Source organism: Coloeus monedula (genome assembly GCF_965178545.1).
Source record: "Coloeus monedula genome assembly, chromosome: 12".
NCBI lineage: Eukaryota > Metazoa > Chordata > Aves > Passeriformes > Corvidae > Coloeus > Coloeus monedula.
In genome coordinates, this window is record NC_138792.1 from 20,380,177 (window position 1) to 20,397,431 (window position 17,255).

Sequence of the window (17,255 nt, forward strand, 5' to 3'; positions counted from 1 at the left end):
ACAGTGCCTGTTGCTCTTTCAGCCTATCAAATACGCTTTCAATACCAGTCAGCCCCAGCTCTGTCCTACTCCTGGTCCCTTCCTACACTCAGCACGGCTGGAAAAGTTGCAAGGAATAAAGGCAACAGCTAAGAGGTTACACAGTAGGTTCTATCAGCACAAGGGATTCTTCACTGCCCGTTTCTGGAAATCAAGAGGAAGAGCATTACTGATGATACTCTAGCTTTACAGCACAAAGCTGAAACAACGCAGTATGATTCATGTTTATTTTGAAAACTGCCACATTCCTTCTTCCTTCCTTCAAAAAGCACATCACAAACTAGAGCAGCACACCAAGGTGCAACAGGTATTGTGAATTTACTTTAAAACTCAAGAAGAAGTAGTCTAGAAGAAGTCATCTAAACAACAGCTTTCCTCAATTCTGAATTGCTGTTCAAGGCACTGCTGAGGAAAAGAAATACTTTAGATGACCATTAAATTCATATACTCACTGAAATACCAACTAGCCAGCCTAGCAAATAACTTCACCTTCACCCTGATACAGCCAAAAATACATTGGTGGCTTTGGGAGCATTACTATTGGTCAGATTTTTATTTCAGATGATGGCAAGGCTGGATTTCTTTATAATGCAAGAGCCATCTGGATCGAACTATCTGAACGTAAGCTCTTTTGATTATAGAGGGCTCCCCCAGGCCAGGCCCTCTGAGTTCAGGGCACATGGTCTCGATCCAGCCCTGGTCCCACCACATCCCAGCCTGGGAGCACCACTGGGAGGCCTGGCAGCAGCTAAAGGCACCAAGTGTTCTGCCTCAACAGATGCACATTCTCCCACAAAGCAGAGCTAACTTTTTGTTTTTTTAAATCAAAACTCACTGGCTGCACCATTAACACACTATGAAGACCAGTGCTAATGCATTATTCTCACCTAGAAGCAGAGCATAGCAACACCAGCTTAACCACACTGTAGATCTTTGTTTTCTGTCCAATTAATTGCTTGACAACATCCATCTTACCAAGATTCTTACTTTTTAGAATACTATTTCACACATTTAAGACTTTGAAAGCATCTGTGAGAACACGGACAAATCAACAATTGCCTCATCTTTAAAAAGCAAAATTAAGGAATTCTGAACTGTTAGATTTTTTAGTCTAGAAAAACATTAAACAAATGCAGTGCTGCTTATCCTGACATTTGCATAGATACACAAGGAAAGAATCATAACTGGGTAAATTGTGAGATAGAAAATTATAAACAATAATAATAATAATAGTTATTTAAAAATAAATCAAGACTTTTTTACTTTTCTGACAATAAGCAGTTCAAGTTTCAGAGATCCTTGTCAATCTCAGTTCTTACACCAAAAGAAATTTTGTCTTTTCAATACTCTGCAGAGTGAATATACAGATCAATACAAGTCTATGGGCAAGTACAGATTCTGATCTGCAAAATAACAGTCTCTTTGCAAGAATGCACTTTTTTCTTGGCACCTTCCTAAAACCTCGACCCTAGAACACGTTGCTTACAAAACTGATTGCTACGTGTTTTCTAACTATTCTGAAATTAGCCAGAAAAAATACAAAGAAAAAAAATTCCTTTAAATTACTACCTGCTGTATTTTTAGGGCGTATAAAAGCACAAGAGTTACATTATTAAGAGGTACATTGTAAGAATAAAGTTTAAGAAAGAAGAAAAAATTCCAAGACTCAATCTACATGAGTGCATTACTTAAGTAACAATCCGCATTTAAAATTCAGAAAAGCACCAACTGCTCTTTCAATTGATTTTTTTTTTTTTTTTTTTTTTTTTTTTGTAGCCTATGTTATTAAATAAAATCAAGGATACAGGCATTCAAAATACAGACAGTGAAGAGAATCACTAAGGCTGAAGCCATCTGGAACCTTCTGACAGGGCCCTTGGAGTTGCACTGCTCCCCCCTTCAAAAGTACTCAACTCCAGAACACAGGTCACACACTACAGAATATGCTTTTTCCCACTGGATCCCAACTGCCTGAGGTATGAGAACACTGTAGGAGACAGCATTAAGTGACATCTTTTCTAGATCCCAGCAAGCTCAAAACATCATTGTTGCATCCCTGCTGCAAATCACAGTTCCTTCTGGCAAGCTGTTACAAAATATGCAAGGGTGAACAAGGTAGAAGTGTCTGCAATCTTAATTACCTTTTTCCACTGTTAAAATGTGAGCGAATCAGCACTTCTTAATACTATATTAGTTCTCATCAACTTTAAAAAGAATGAATGCCCATTCTCAAGGTATCACCGATGTACTTTGTGCATATTTTTAGCCACACCACACAGCCAGGGTACAAAGCTCGGGCCTTCTTACATATACATACCAACAAAAAAGACATCTTTCAAACATCTCGTAAGTGAAATTCAAATAACAACAGCAGAAAAGGGGAAGAGACAGACCACAAAGATTCCATGTGGCAGGAACCACCAACTTCACAAAGCACCCTCCTCCTTACAGTACATCTCACTACAAAAATACAACCAGGGAGATCCAACTCAACTGTTTGATTGCACATTTTAAGCTTCTATTTTTAAAATAAAAGTGACCTTTGTACTGAGGATGAGTTAAGCCTCTTAATGCAAACATATCTACTTTTGTCTAGTTTATCCTGTAGTCTTAAAGGCTTACATCTTTGAATGTGTCCAAGCCCAAATAAAGAACAAAATAAATAATGAAAACATAAATTGCTATAGTGGCTATGAACAACAGATAACCATTCAAGGCCTCTGGTATCTCATCTATTGTACAGTATAAAGCAGAAACCCACCTCAGATGAAAAAGCAAGCTGTTACATTGCAGATTCCTGTAGGAGCAGAACCAGTTAAAATATTTTCATTAAGAATTAACCTAGCAACACACACTTGCCCTTCTGCGAAGACAGGCAGCAGGTGAAAGGACAAGTTCAAGTATTTAACTACTTCAAAAGTATAATAATAAAAAGGACAGCAGAGTTCAGTCCCTCATATCTATCAAGAAGTTAATTTCTGAACTGTACTTCCACTTAAATAAATTCCTTTCAAAAATTTAACAATTACCTTCAAGTTCTTGCATTAGTTTTATTTTTTACAAAATACCTCAATTTCAGAATGCACAAAACTACTCCTTTTAGAATAAATCACCCTGATTATTACTGCTTCGATTTTTTTAAAAGCAAAAGGTACACTACTTTTCACAAAATTTCTCATTATAATGTTCTGTCCTCATTACACCAGTTCCTGGAAGAGGATGCTCACTACAACTCACAGGACACAAAGAAGTAAGACAGCATGCTTATGCATATTTAAAAGCATTTTAACACGTTTTACACTACCCAATATGATGTTTTCCAGGAACGGGAATGTGCTTTTTAAAGGACTCTCTCTATAGGAATCAATTTAATACCCTTATAAGCTAAAAGGGCCTACAATACTTCCTTGCTCGCTGCAGGGATGCCAACTGATAATTCCTAGGATTTTAGTAAAATAGATTTTTACATGTTTTCAGATTCTGAGAGACATGCACTGCAGTATGTAAAATACAAACCTACCACCTGCACCAAGAAGAACTTTCTGCCTACGGCCTTACTTATCCAGTTTCAAAACAGATGCTTAATTTTCAAAATAAGAACTTTTTTGCACACATTCTTCAGTCAGATTTAAGTGATAAAGCAGTTAAATCGAAAGGAGCATGTAAAAACTGTTTGATGGTTATTCCCAAACAGTATTAAGTTGATTTTGTTTTGCTTTCAAAAAGAACTAGACAATCAGGATTCGCATGAGTGTTCCTTTAAACAACTGACTTCTGTTTCTCTTCCTTAAGTCATTGTGCTTAACAGAGGAAAAGCAATTTTTGGCTTTAACCTGCCAGTCATTTCTGCTCAAAGACAGCCCTCTGAAAATACACAACAAAGCCTTAAACAAGCACAGTGGAAGATGTGGAGGAGAGGTGTGTGTAGTAGTTCACAGGCAATGGAAGATGTTGGTGCTCAGAAATAAAAATACTGCTGTAAGTGACCCAAAAAGTGTTTAGTGGTAGAACAGGAATAGTTATCTGTCTCCTCTAAACAAGTACAGAATACAGTCTCCTGAATTAGTTATCAAGAACAGACACTGCGTGCTGCTTACGTTTCATCCAGTGCCTCAGTACTACATTCTGCACCTTTCTTCCCCCTTTCCAACAATGCCCGGCTAGGAAGTTCACTAAAGCGTGTACATTATTAACAGTATATCTGGAGAGAAAGATAGGCCTCTCCCACTGACCTTTTGCACCTCTCGGATAGCAGCTTCCCTCTTGCCCTGCAGCTGCTATCTACCTTGCACCAAAAATTCTGCCCGCACATCCCACTGCCAGCTTGCAACCTCCAGCCATATTTCCAACTGCTCACACCACACCCTCCACAGCACAGGCCAGACCAAGTACTCACGCTTGCCAGAAGTCAGATCTTTTACATATAAAACCCGACGATTTTCAGTGTCTCAAGGTTCCTGTAAAAACCGAATCAACTTAGGCTTATTCTGTGGATCTGGTACAGTTTAGCTTATTAGGTATTCCTCTGTTTTTCTCCCTTCACTAAAGTGAAAAAAAACACATGAATGCATATCCTACCAGCTCAGGCAGCATTCCTGCAGATCTTTGCCTCAAACCCAACAGGTTTCACAGTTGGGTTTCTCTTTCTCCCTGCAGTTCAGGGTCAGGAGCTCTGATCTAATTTCATCCAGAAACAGACAAACAGATCTCACGTCTCTCTTTCTGCAGCATAGCCTATTCATCTGCCACTGCCCTGTGCAGAGTGAGTGATAATCGCCTCCATTCTGCACCAGCACAGGTTCTCCATGAAAGCAAAATTTAAAAATGCTGGCAAAAGCTTCTGTGCCACTGAAATAAAAAATAGCAAAGTTAGTCTCCTCAAGTGTGCCCTTATGAACTCCCAGTTTTGAAGCACTATTTCAATATCATAAATGAACAGGTTATTTACATACAGTAAGTACTCTTTGACAGATGTTTTAAAAAGCCTTCTACAAATTCCTGATCCAGTCTCTTAAGATATCCCAATCCAATTCCAGAATTTCAGTGGAAAAAAGAAGAGGTTGCTCAGTCCATCATGAAGAGCTGCTTCCACAAGGGAGCTCTTTAGCACTGAGACATATGTTCAGGCTAGCAGGGAACAGCAGCGGAACTGGAAGGCATCCTATCCATCAGTCCCAGTTTGCATATCTCAAACAGTACAGTGTTTCACACACACTGTATAAAGTAATTCGAGCTACTTCTTAGACAGCTACATACATATTTCTGCACTCAAATTCATGGAGCCCATTTCTGCAGTGCAGTCACAGCTGACTCTTGAATTCAGCGTTACACATAACAGAAGGAGGAAAATACATATTTCAGAATGTAACTTATGCTCTCTCAGTCCTCTGACTTGTGACCAGATCATTTATGAAGGTCAGACTATAGAGTCTCACAAGAACATAAAACAGAAGTCATATTTCTGTGACCAGATCATAAACAATATTCCTTGAACCCTGAGGAAAGGCTGTATCACTGCCAGCAGTCAGATATCAGCCACAAGGGAACAGGCCAGTCCAGGTAATCAATAACTTCACATAAGGCCATCATTGTGTTTTGGGTCTGGGCCCAAACTCACCATCTGCAGCCCAAATCCACAAGCAAACCACGAACTGCAGAATGTGAGGTTTCACAAAAATCGAGAATGGAAAAAATAAATGAAGAGCTACGCCTTGCTTTCCTTTTCAAAAACTCTTTGGGTTAAGATTTTGGCATGATCTCCATTTTCAGAGAAATCTAGATAGATCTTGCTGAAATATCATCACTGGAAAATAGGAAAAGCTTGGGGGGGAAGGGCAGGTGAGAAGACTGTTCTCTTTTCCCCATACTTTTACTCTAGCACCATTACTTCACAAAAAAAATAAACAAAATGGCTTAAGATTCTGCCCACTTACACCACGGCATGTGCTTACGGACAGAGAAACATCTGTATTTGACAGAGGATACTGAAATTTATGTGATTTCAGAAAAAAAAAAAAACAACTGGGTAAATATATTAAAAAAACCACAGAAGACCATTAGGGCCATACCAACAGCTCATCACCGGTCCCTGATCCACAAACCGTGGGAGCTTGGGAAGTGCTCTGCAGAACTGCCAGCAACACGACTGGACTGTCCCCACCCTTCTGCCCAGGCATTCCGGATCAGCCACGTTGTGCAGGAAGGGATATGAAGGGTGGGGCTGGCACACAAAGCTTGGAGGTACTGCAGCTCCAGGTCACAGCATGGCTGGGATAGAGCAAGATACGGGTTCTAGCAATCCATGGACATAAAGCCTTCAAAACAAGGACACATCAGTACCGTATTCCCTGAATCAGACAATGCACTTCTCTTAGCTAGAAGGCCAGGAACATCAAATACCCTGCCAGGCAGCAGGGCTGTTCTTGAACCCATTTTTCTTGCCCAACTGGAGACACACTGGGGAATAAATTCCTTCCATATCTAAACTTAAGCATTAGATTTTTAAAAGTAGTAGACACCTTTTACAAAGGTGCTTTACTATACATATTATTACCTTCCCATACATGCCAAATACCCAAAAATCAGATACCCAAATACCAGAATAGACCAGCTCACTTCCATGTTAACATGCCACTAAGACAAACTCACTTGATAGCACCCTACTCCAATTTTAATCTAAAAAAATACACTAAAAACATTAGGCTGAACATTTTTACTTCATGAAATAACACAGTAATTTTCCCTCCTAGTTCATAAAATCAGAGTTTGATCCAACATCCAGTGGAACGTACATCTATTTTTCCACTGACCTATACAGGATCACATCACTTGACAATTACAAGGTTAATACATTTCATAACATGCTTTTAAAATATTAAATTATTTGTCTCTTACTGTATTTTGGAAACAAAGTAAGAGTTATAAATGGTTGCACTGTAATTGCTGTCACAAATCACCACCTATACATTATGTAACAAACAGGAGCCAAACAGCTGATGAGGTTCCAGATGCATCTGCTGCCAGAGTGGGGCTGAGATTCCTGTCATCCCCATCTTCCCATCCCCACCTTCCCAGGACAGCACCCTGGCTCCTATGTAGACACTTGCCATCACAGTTCTTTGCAGAGCCCCACTGCAAACTGAGAGACTAAATAATTCCATTTTTAAAAAATGGCACAGAGAGCTATAAGCAGTCAATTAAACAGAAGCAACAGGTCCTGTAAATTATTTCAAACCATCTATACTAAAGACAGTTTCAAAAACACCACCTTACTTTCACAGATTCTGGCAAATCATTTGTGCAATAGCATGATCCTTCCACTCAGCACAATACAATACATATGCATACTTTCTTGATACATTCTTGTCCGTCAAAAGTAAACCAGTGCTGTTGGTTTGAAATACTTAAATGCTACAGGCAAACAAATTCTGAAACAAACAAACAAACCCAAAGTACGTATCTCAGCTACCCCTGCTCCAAAGCTCAAGTTCCTGTAATTCCTCTGCCTCCTAGGTGGTCTCAACTCCACCACCAAATTATTTCCCTCAAGTGCTTCACTGGTAAACTATCTGAGAGACTATGTAATTTAATTAGTATAAATCATAAAGAAAACAAGAGGATAAAGTCGCCACTGCTGCACATACTTGGAAAGCAAGCCTGAAAAATACATTCATTTGCAGAGTTTGTTTTCACCTTCTCTAAATCAAGAGAAATAAAGTATTTAACTGCAGCAGCATTAGCAAAGAAACCTAAATTTTATGTCTTTCACAAGCATGTTCTGTAAGACACAGAGAATCTGGCCTAGACCAGGAAGTTTTCCCAGCACAACTGTGGTTGTTAGAAAACACAACAGAGGGAACATCATAAATACCCATGCAGGTCTTGAGAACAAGTCTTCAAACAGGGAGTCATCACTCCTGTGAAGCTTTCTCTGCTCAAGGAACAGACATGATGACAGCGCAATAACATTCATTTATACCATGAAGTCTTTATGCAGTAGCTGAACTTCACTTGTGATCATAATTACTATAATCAGATACTTATTGAATCTGCTGCCTGTTCCTAGAAAAGTTACTCATTTTTGAAAAAATAAAATTTTAAGATTGTTTAAGGTCCAATTTAAAAACCAGCGTGCTAAAGGCAGAAATACAAATTTCTAAAAGACATTAGCAAGCTACAAGAACCACAACTTTTCTTTTCCCTTGGCTATTTACTGTATATTAAATATGATTGAATGCTATGATGGGTATGACAGTCCCATTTATTTCAATTACTATTTACTAAAACTGTGAACAGTCAGATGCTCATTAGCACATCAGAATGTACAGAGATGCTCATTAAACACAAGGATCTTCCTCAGCAAATCTGAGTATAGATGTGGTAATAACCTGTAGCATTACCACACAGACCTCCAGCAGCAAAGTCATTTTTTTATTAACTCACCAGTATGCTTGCTGTCATTGCAGGGAGAAAGTTCATTTCTCCAACCTAAGATACACTGGTAAAATATTTGACACAAAAATAGGAGAAAATAAATCTAGGACACAAGAAATCCAATTAACACTCACATAACAAAGACTTGGGGTTTGCATCCAGCCACACACACAGATGGGGCAAATGGTGTGTGCATCATGTCTAAAAAACACCTCTCCTAGGTAGATGTAGGTTTTTTGACATTAAGTTTCTGTAAGTCAAGGATGGTTTCAATCCACAGAAATTACTTCCACACTTTCTTCTGAGGAAATGCAAGGTGCAATACCAAACAATAAATACTTACTCTATGACTTGTCACTTCAGAAAGCTGTGTAAATTTATTACTGATGAAAGGAGCAAAGATTTATAGCTCATGATAATTACATTTCCTCATTAACAAAGATGTGAGTAAGACAGCACCAGTGAGCAAACTTATTTTTAAAATGTCTCAAGAAGTTCTAGCTGGGAGGTCTAGAGTATTTTCCTTTCTTCTCTAGGATGACCAACAATGTACTCATACATTAACTTCTTTGGCCTTCACAGCATGGGTCTACAGCCCAACAGTTATGACAAGTAATGCATTACTCTGAGCAAATACAGTCCTAATCCAGGACTATTCAGGAGGATTCTAAAACTCCCATAGCAATGCTTTCTGTGACACACTTTACCTAAGTATTTTAAGTTAGCACATTTCTATCAGCAAGCTACAGCCTACAGCATAAGGGATGCAGCACCATGCTTTTTTTTTTACTTTTGCCTAAACCTCGTGGTGCAGCCAATGTGATGTGAACGGCATGGCCGTACTTGCCTCAAACTCAAGGAATGAGAAAACGGGGACAAGACGAGCCAGCCAAGCAGACTTGTTTACTCTCAAGGAAGCTCAAGGGGAACCTCATCATTCTGTACAACTCCTTTACAAGAAGCTGTAGTGAGATAGGGACCAGTCTCTTCTGCTGTGCCTACAGTAAGGACCAGAGAAAATGGCCTTAACCTGGGACACAGGAAATTCAGATTAGATACTAGAAAAAAAATTCTCATGATTCAGGAAGTCAGGCTGTTAGGAAGGTGGTGGAGTCGCTGTCCCTGGAGGTGTTTAAGAGGCTGGCACTGGATGATGTGGTTTAGTGGTTTAGGAATTAGTACAGTAGCAGTACTGGGTTAATGGCTGGACTTGGTGATCTTAATGGTCTCTTCCAACCTTGATAATTCGATGGCTTCACATCCAGCTCACCACATCCCTGCGTGGAGTGGCGGCTGCGAGCACCTTTCACAGAACTGGTGCAGGCTACCGTGCTCAGCAGGATGGGCGAGGGGGCGGGGTACAGGGGGACACACAACCCCAACACTGTGGCTTCTTGAACTGCGGAGGCGGAAACAGCCACGGGTGCTGTCCCACACCCACAGCCGCGCCAGAGCCAGGGCTCCGTGCTCCTGCCTCGCAGCTGTGAGGAGCAACTCGCCGTGCCCTGCCCGCTGGGGTTGGGCACTGCCTGCCCCACCCTGCCCGTGTGTCCCGGGGGTCTCAGGGCTGCGCTGGGCCCGAGCGCGCTGATGGCCCCGCCGGAGCCACCGCCCCGCGGGGGGCGGAGCGCGGCCGCCCCTCGCTGCGCCGGGGCGGTGAATCACGGCCCGCCCGTCTCCTCCCCCCCCCTCCTCCATCTCAGCAGCGCCCTCAGCCTCTCTCCTCCATACAAAAGCAAAATGTCCGCCATCTTCACAGGCTGCTGCTGCCGCCGCCGGGCCGGACGGGGCCGCGCCGCGCCAAGGGCGGCCCCGCCGCGGGGCCGAGGCGGCCGGGGGGATCATTACCTTGATGCAGTAGGGCGGCTCGTCGAACGTAACCAGCATGTACCTGTCGCCGCGGCTGGCCGGGTCCCGGGCCCGCAGCTGCGGAGAGAGCGGAGAGAAGAGGCGTGAGCGGGGCGAAGGGGGCGAGGGGGGCGGCGGCTCCCCCGGCGCCGCGCACTCACCTTCATGAAGATCTCCACGGCGCCCTTGGCGATGTCCAGGTAGCTGGTGCCCAGGTACGCCCGCTGGTTCATAGAGGCGGACGTGTCTATGAGGAAGAGGAGGATCGGCATGGTCCAGGCAGAGCCCCGGCCGGCGGGCTCCCTGCGGAGGAGGCGCGGCGCTCGCCCGCGGCTCGCTCGGCTCTGGCGGCGCTGCCCAAGCTCGCCCGGACTCAACTTCTCTTCCCTGAGCCTCCACCAGCACCATGTGACCAGCGCGCACGCCATTGGCTGGCAATTATACCCGTATTTGCATATTCATGGCAGCGCGCGCGGGGCGGGAGGGAAGGAAGGGAGGGGGGCAGCGCGGTGACGGCGGGCGCGCGCGCGCCGCACCTGTCACACACACACAGCGCCCGCCCCGCCTCTCTGCGGGGTCCCCCGCCCCGAGCTCCAGGGGCCGCCCCGCCCGGCCCTCCGCGGGCCGCTGCCTCGCGCTTGGTGCTGATCCCCATCCTTTCGTGTTTCCCCTGTACCTCCCGGTACTCGCGGCTGAGTCACCTCGACGCCGCCTCCCCTCGGCCCGCGCAGCCCTCGATGGCTGGGGAGTCCTGCGGGGCAGAGGGGAATGTGCAGGAGCTGTGCGCTGGCCCCGGGGAGCCGAGCGAAGCCTCTCAGCTGCTCACCCGGTGACATAATCGCCCCCGTTCCTGGTCTCTAGAGGTTTCACTTAAGCACTAAATCCCCAGACCCCCCCATGCGATCCTTTCCCGTTCGGTTAACAGCCATCTCCCACAGGCAGTGCCTGTATCTGGGCATCACACACCAACAGGGCACCTCAGTGTACCTGGATCAAGGCAGGATGGCAACAAATTAATTGTAGCAAAACTGAAAATGCATAAACCCTGCATTATTTCCTACCGCTCAGATTTAAAAAAAAAAAAAAAGTATCTGAAAGCAGGGATCACAGAATCAATTAGCTTGGAAAGTCTCTCTGAGATCGAGTCCAACCTATGGCCCAACATCACCTTGTCAACCAAACCATGGCACTCAGTGCCACATCCAGTCTTTCCTTAAACACCTGCAGGAATGGTGACTCCACCACCTCCCTGGGCAGCCTGTTCCAGGGTCTAATCACCCTTTCTGTGAAGGAATTCCTCCTGATGTCCAACCTAAACCTCCCCTGGTACAGCTCAAGGCCATGTCCCTGTGTCCTGCCGCTGGTTGCCTGGGAGAAGAGCCCAACTCGCACCTGGCTACAACCTCCTTTCAGGTAATTTTAGAGAGAAATAAGGTCCTCCCTGAGCGTCCTCTTCAAGGTGTCCTGCTCCGGTGGGCCTGGCAGCCACCACTGATAGCAAACAGATAAGGGGAAGGAGACTGAGGAAGTATTTAGCACTATGTCCGCTCATGAATGCTTGTTTGCTTCCAGGAGTAAATCCAAAGCACACAAAAGCAGCACTGTCAACATAAATCTTATTTTAAAATAATAAAGAAACTGATAATATTTTCCAGTGCTTTTAAATTCAAAGGCTTTTTCCACATATTTTTTTGCCATTCATTTCAACAGCAGGTAGAATCAGTTTCAGTTCTCACTCAGCTTTTGTGAAGCACTTGGACAATACTATTGTTGCACAACATCACAGGTGAATTCTAATGTCCCATTACAGAGCATTATGAAATATGAATGTTGGTAAAGATACCATTGCCCATTTTGATCAGAATAATTAGAGATGTAAACTCATTTAATTCAGGCATGTACTCATCCCTTTTGTCACCAGAAAAAGCCCAACACCTGCATGCAGGACCTGCATAGTCTCTATATTGGCTTTAGAAAGAAGTTTGTCTTTTAAAAAAACTTTTGCAGGTATTTTTCAAATAACATTATCTCATTATTTAATTCTATTGAACCAAAAGTGTGTTCAAGTTGAAAGTTGAAAAGCAGCTCATTTTGAAAGAGAATCCCGTCAAACTTGGAGACTCCATTCCATTATCCAAGCCCTCCGTAAGTTGTGCATGTGTGAGTGTATCTTCAATCAAAGTTTCTGAATTTCAGCAATCATAGCAGAAATGCCAGGAGGGATAAACAGATAAATATTTTTACGCAAGTGATTAGTACACATGAATGGAGCCAGACTGAAACAAATGGGATTTGAATCTCTATAGATAAGATAAAAATGCACATACTGTATTTTTGTACCGCTGCATGTTAGTCTGGAAAGATAACTCCTGGACAGGAATGGATTGCAAAGGCCTGAATGGAAACTGAACTATTGGTAGAAGATGCCACCTAACACCGCCAGGTCCTGGCACCGGGAACTCGATGAGGCCACCTATGCATTGCTCTCGTGTCAACCAGATGAGGTCAGAGACTCCCTTCTGCCTCCAGCTGACCTCAGCCAATTCCAGCTGGCAACCCAGCGGCCCCATGTCCTGCAGCCTCCTTGACTGGCTGTATGAAATGCTAAACAATTACAAGTTCATATCCTCACCTTTTTTTTTTTTTTATTCCAGATCACCAGATACCTAAAAGCCACTTCTCTCCCATCCAAACATAGTATTTAAAGGTCAAGATGAAACTCTTGTTTCCCATATCACAGATTGACCTTTCCAAGGGCAGTAGCAGGCAAAGTTCATTTAGTCTCCCTCTTTCTCTCTTGAGGATCTTGTTTTTTGGATCCTGCTCCAGCTGGACACTGCAAGAGCTAAAGTCTAGTAAGCTTCTAGGCACAGTACAAGGCATTTATTTAGTTTAATGAGACACTTTTTATTCCTGAAATTACAGACACCATGGTTGCTTACATGCATGAATGCAGCTAGAGTGGCTTTTACTGCTCCTCTGTACAATTTGTGTTTGCAATGCTGACTACCTGGCAGCTATGGCGGTGGACATTCATCACCTCTATAGAGTTTAAACTTTTCTTGGTTTTTGATTGAAAATACACTCATCTACATTTCTTCAACTGCAATAGTTAAAGAAATTTTCTTTATGGGGCAATTAATCACAACAGCTACAGCAGGTTAAGCTCTCCTATAATTAAATATTTTGAAATAATTTCTGTGTAGATATTCTATCCCACAGTAAAAAGGAACAGAATTCTGGATTAATAATTTTTGAACCAAACAGATCAGTGGTATTTTTTCCTGTTGTGCTGATAAAGTATTATTTTTCTGTTTCTTGTCCTAAGCTGTTGCTTCTAACAGGATTTTAGCACTAACAGTTCATTTCTTAACACTTTTATATTGCTTCATCTTACTTTTTTCTCACCTAGCTGCTTTGTGCCCTGAACAAGTAATACACCTGTGAGACAGAAGCCATGCTGCTTTAGGCACTGAAGGTACTCAGCTTTGGCATCGATTAGCCACCTGAATTTGGGGCACACTGGATACATTTGTCAGAAATTATCTACTTAAAATCTGGATCAACAGCTAAACCCTTAAACCTTCCTCTGCTGCTGTGACTCCCTATCTTGGTCATGTAATACAGCTGCCTGGATGACTTTCCTGCTTAATTTTAAATGCTTCCAGCCAGAGCAGAATTGGTCACTGCTAAATCACTACCAAAATAGAGATTAATCCATGCCATGAGCTGGGAGGTATGATCCCTAATACACAAAAAAAGGGGCTGCCACCAAAGCTAAGGGACTTGCTTGGCCCCACACAAGGTGCATTTTTCAGTACCACAGTGAGAATTCAGAAGGGTTTAGGTCTTAGCCAGCCATAGATCTGTGCCATCCCTTTCAGAAAGGTGAAACCCCAGGTTAACTTAAAGAATTTTGTGTGCAGCTGAACCTGCATGTGGAAGGTAAGAAATTGTGCTAAATAACAGCTCCTTCGCAGTTATATTCAAGATGGCAGAAGCTGAGCAAATTCAAGTCCTTTGATATTGTGTGCTGTATCACAGCAAAATATTCTCCCCTGTCAGCAGTTAGCTGCTCTTAAGCCAGACACTAGAAAAGGCCAGCCTGCTTCTGCCAGTGTGTCACACAGCCCCTTCTGGAAAAACAAAACAGAAAAAAAAACCCCAAACCAACGAACACAAACAAACCCTCCAAACCAGTATTTTCCAGGATATTGCTTAGCAGGACCTTTTTTCTTTTTTCTATTTTGTAACTACACTACAAACTTCCACTCACCCTTAAAGATTTCTGCCCCTTTCACTTGTTCCATCTCCTTTCTGCAATGATTCCACTCAAGAGTTTGGGAGCCTGATCCAAAATTTGCCCTTTTGCTGCTTTTCAGGAGTCTGGGTTTGCAGATGGGAGGACAGTAATGGAAGCTGAGGAGCAAACCCTGGTTACTGTGAGCCATCAGACTTTGTGTAAGTCTCTGGTGGAAATGTGCACCTGAATTTCTTTTCACCGGCTTCAGCAAATTCAGGAATTCCACTTTCAGCTAAAATATAAGGAACAGACTATGGATACATGCCCTGACTGCAGCACGTTTTTCTGCTGATTTATTGACTGTGCATAAATACAGCACTATAACTGTCATATTTAACTACAAAAAAAAAGAGAGCTGTATGCTCAGGAAGATAATTCAGGGCAGCTCTGAGGATTTTCATCTGTCTTCCATGTACTTCAGAAAAAGCAGCCACTTAGCAAAGGGGCAGAGTCCAGCCATCCTGATTTTTTCCCCTTCTCCCTCAGACATGTGTTAACCCTTTGCTGTGCACAGTTCAGCAAGGTTCCTCTTCCTGCAAGGTTTTTATGCAAGCACAGTTAATATGCCCACAGTCCAAAGGTGAAAGCCAGATACCCAGCCCGTGTAATAGCAGATATGGTTTAATTTCCATTTTGCTTTAAAGACCAATGAGAAGAGGATGAGGAAGTGATTGGTTGCCTAAGATGGGGGATCGTTTTGCAATACTGGTAGATAAGCAAAATTCTGACAAAATGTCTCCGAGGAGACATAAAATTAACCCACGAAGCAGCACTTTGAACAGCAAAGCAAGCCAGAACAGATTTCCAGACAGGCAAGGCTTTCCATATGAGAACAGGTTTCAAAGTCCAAGAGTCTCCAAGGAAGAAACAACATTCACAATAAAAGTTTGAAAAATATTCTGGCTGTTGAAAAAGAAACTGAAACCTTCTCCAGTTTAGCAAACTGGAGAACTGAGTTACTCTAAACCTGAAGATAAGAAAGAAATTAAAATTGTGCACATGCCTATGCAGGGAGATACAAAACTGAAAGTGTGTGCTTCAGCCTAATGCATGTTTGTGATCCAACACCAAATAACATCAGATTAATGGCCCCAGCCCCAAGCCCCCATATGTCCTGCCAAGGTCTCCCCACAGAAAGATTTATCATCTCTCGCTTATAAACACAGGGAGAAAACAGAGCTTGTTCTGAGGGGTAAGAGAAAGGGAGAGGGATTTGTGGCTGAGACAGGAGCCTTGCACCAGGCAGTCACAGCCACGGGAAGCAGGGGCTCACAAGCTGGGGATGCTCTGATTGTAGGTGCATTTGAATTGACAGCCAGCCAAGAACTGCATGAAATTCCCTGTTACTTCCTTTTACTGGTCTTATGCTAACTGTTGCTAAGCTGTACCTGGGAATCAAGCCAAATCAGCTTGGGATCTTTGGATGAAAGGCATTAAAAAAAGCCCAAAACCCAGAGTATTACCAATGTGGAAAGCAACAATATGAATTAAATAAATGCGCAAAGTGGCAGGATTTGGATTTTATTACATTCTACAGTGTAAAATATGAAGACAGACTAAAAAATTGCCACTTCTGAGGAAAACTACATCCTTCTGCCTGGGTTCCTGTGAGGAAGAGTCATAAAAGCAGCATATCGTTACCAGAACTGAAACCTGAAAATACATATGTTTAAATAGACTAGAGCCAACAGGGACTGGTTAGGAGAGTCACTTTCCCAGGCTATGTTACGCAGATTTGTGCCACCAAGTGAGAAGTTCACATTGCTTCATCTATTACCTATCAGCATTTACTTTATGGCAAAGACTACTCATGGGCTGGGACCTGCTCTGAACTGACAGGATTTATCAAAGCAAAAGCCACACTTGGCTGTTTCATTTCTGGACACAGTTATGATTTTTTACTATGTATATGGCTTGCCTGCAACAGAAATTCTCCCTTGCAGAGTTCAAAGTATCTCCCACAGAGAAAGTTTAGCTAACCTGACTGCACTCCACATGCTGCCTGTGCCTGATCCAAAGCAGACCAGACCCTGCTGGAAGCCTTGGGGAGCCTCAGCCCTCTGATTTCAGCTCAGCAAGTCACCTTTCACCCCTCACCATCATTTCACTGCACTCGGAACATGCACTGTCCCTCACTGGCATGGCACCTTTTGTCTTAAAATAAAACTTAGGGGCAGTCTCCAAAATATTGATGGACACCATTCCATGGGATGTTAACTCTGTGCTGAGGGCACCTAAAGTAACTTACTGGTCCCAAACAGGAAATATTACTATAATTTAGGGATGAATATTAACATTTCCAACATATCCTTAACAGATCATCATCATCATCTTACTGAAACCAAACACTTCCATGACATGAATATGTTTATCATGATTTAGTTCTCCCAAACACCCAAAAATTATACAGAAAACACTGTGCCATAAAAGCATTGCATTTTACCATAAGCAATTTTCATAAAATAATTTTTCCTGCATAGGAATCCCATATTTAATCCTAAAGACTATTTGTCATTAAAGAGAGTTACAAAAGCAGACAGAATGATCTACTTGGAACACAAGGCTTTAGTGGCACATGAGCTCTTGCTGGCTCTGTTACAGACCTTCACCAGCACTTTCCATGGGTACCTGG

The 17,255-nt window shown here is 42.8% G+C and overlaps 1 protein-coding gene across 4 annotated transcripts in view; it reads right to left on the bottom strand.

Annotated features, from left to right (window-relative positions):
* LOC309577537 (integrator complex subunit 6-like) overlaps nt 1–10,658 on the bottom strand; it is a 39,946-nt gene extending 29,288 nt beyond the window's left edge. For all 4 annotated transcript variants that reach the window (XR_014226772.1, XR_014226773.1, XM_082289644.1 and 1 more), the window contains exons 1-2: nt 10,482–10,658; nt 10,321–10,398 (exon numbers count right to left, since the gene is read on the bottom strand). Coding sequence is in view for 2 of the 4 variants with exons in the window: in XM_082289644.1 (XP_082145770.1) it covers nt 10,321–10,398; nt 10,482–10,592 (189 nt within the window). In the remaining 2 variants the exon portion in view is untranslated. The remainder of the gene's footprint in view (nt 1–10,320; nt 10,399–10,481) is intronic.
* Nucleotides 10,659–17,255: the final 6,597 nt, after the last annotated feature.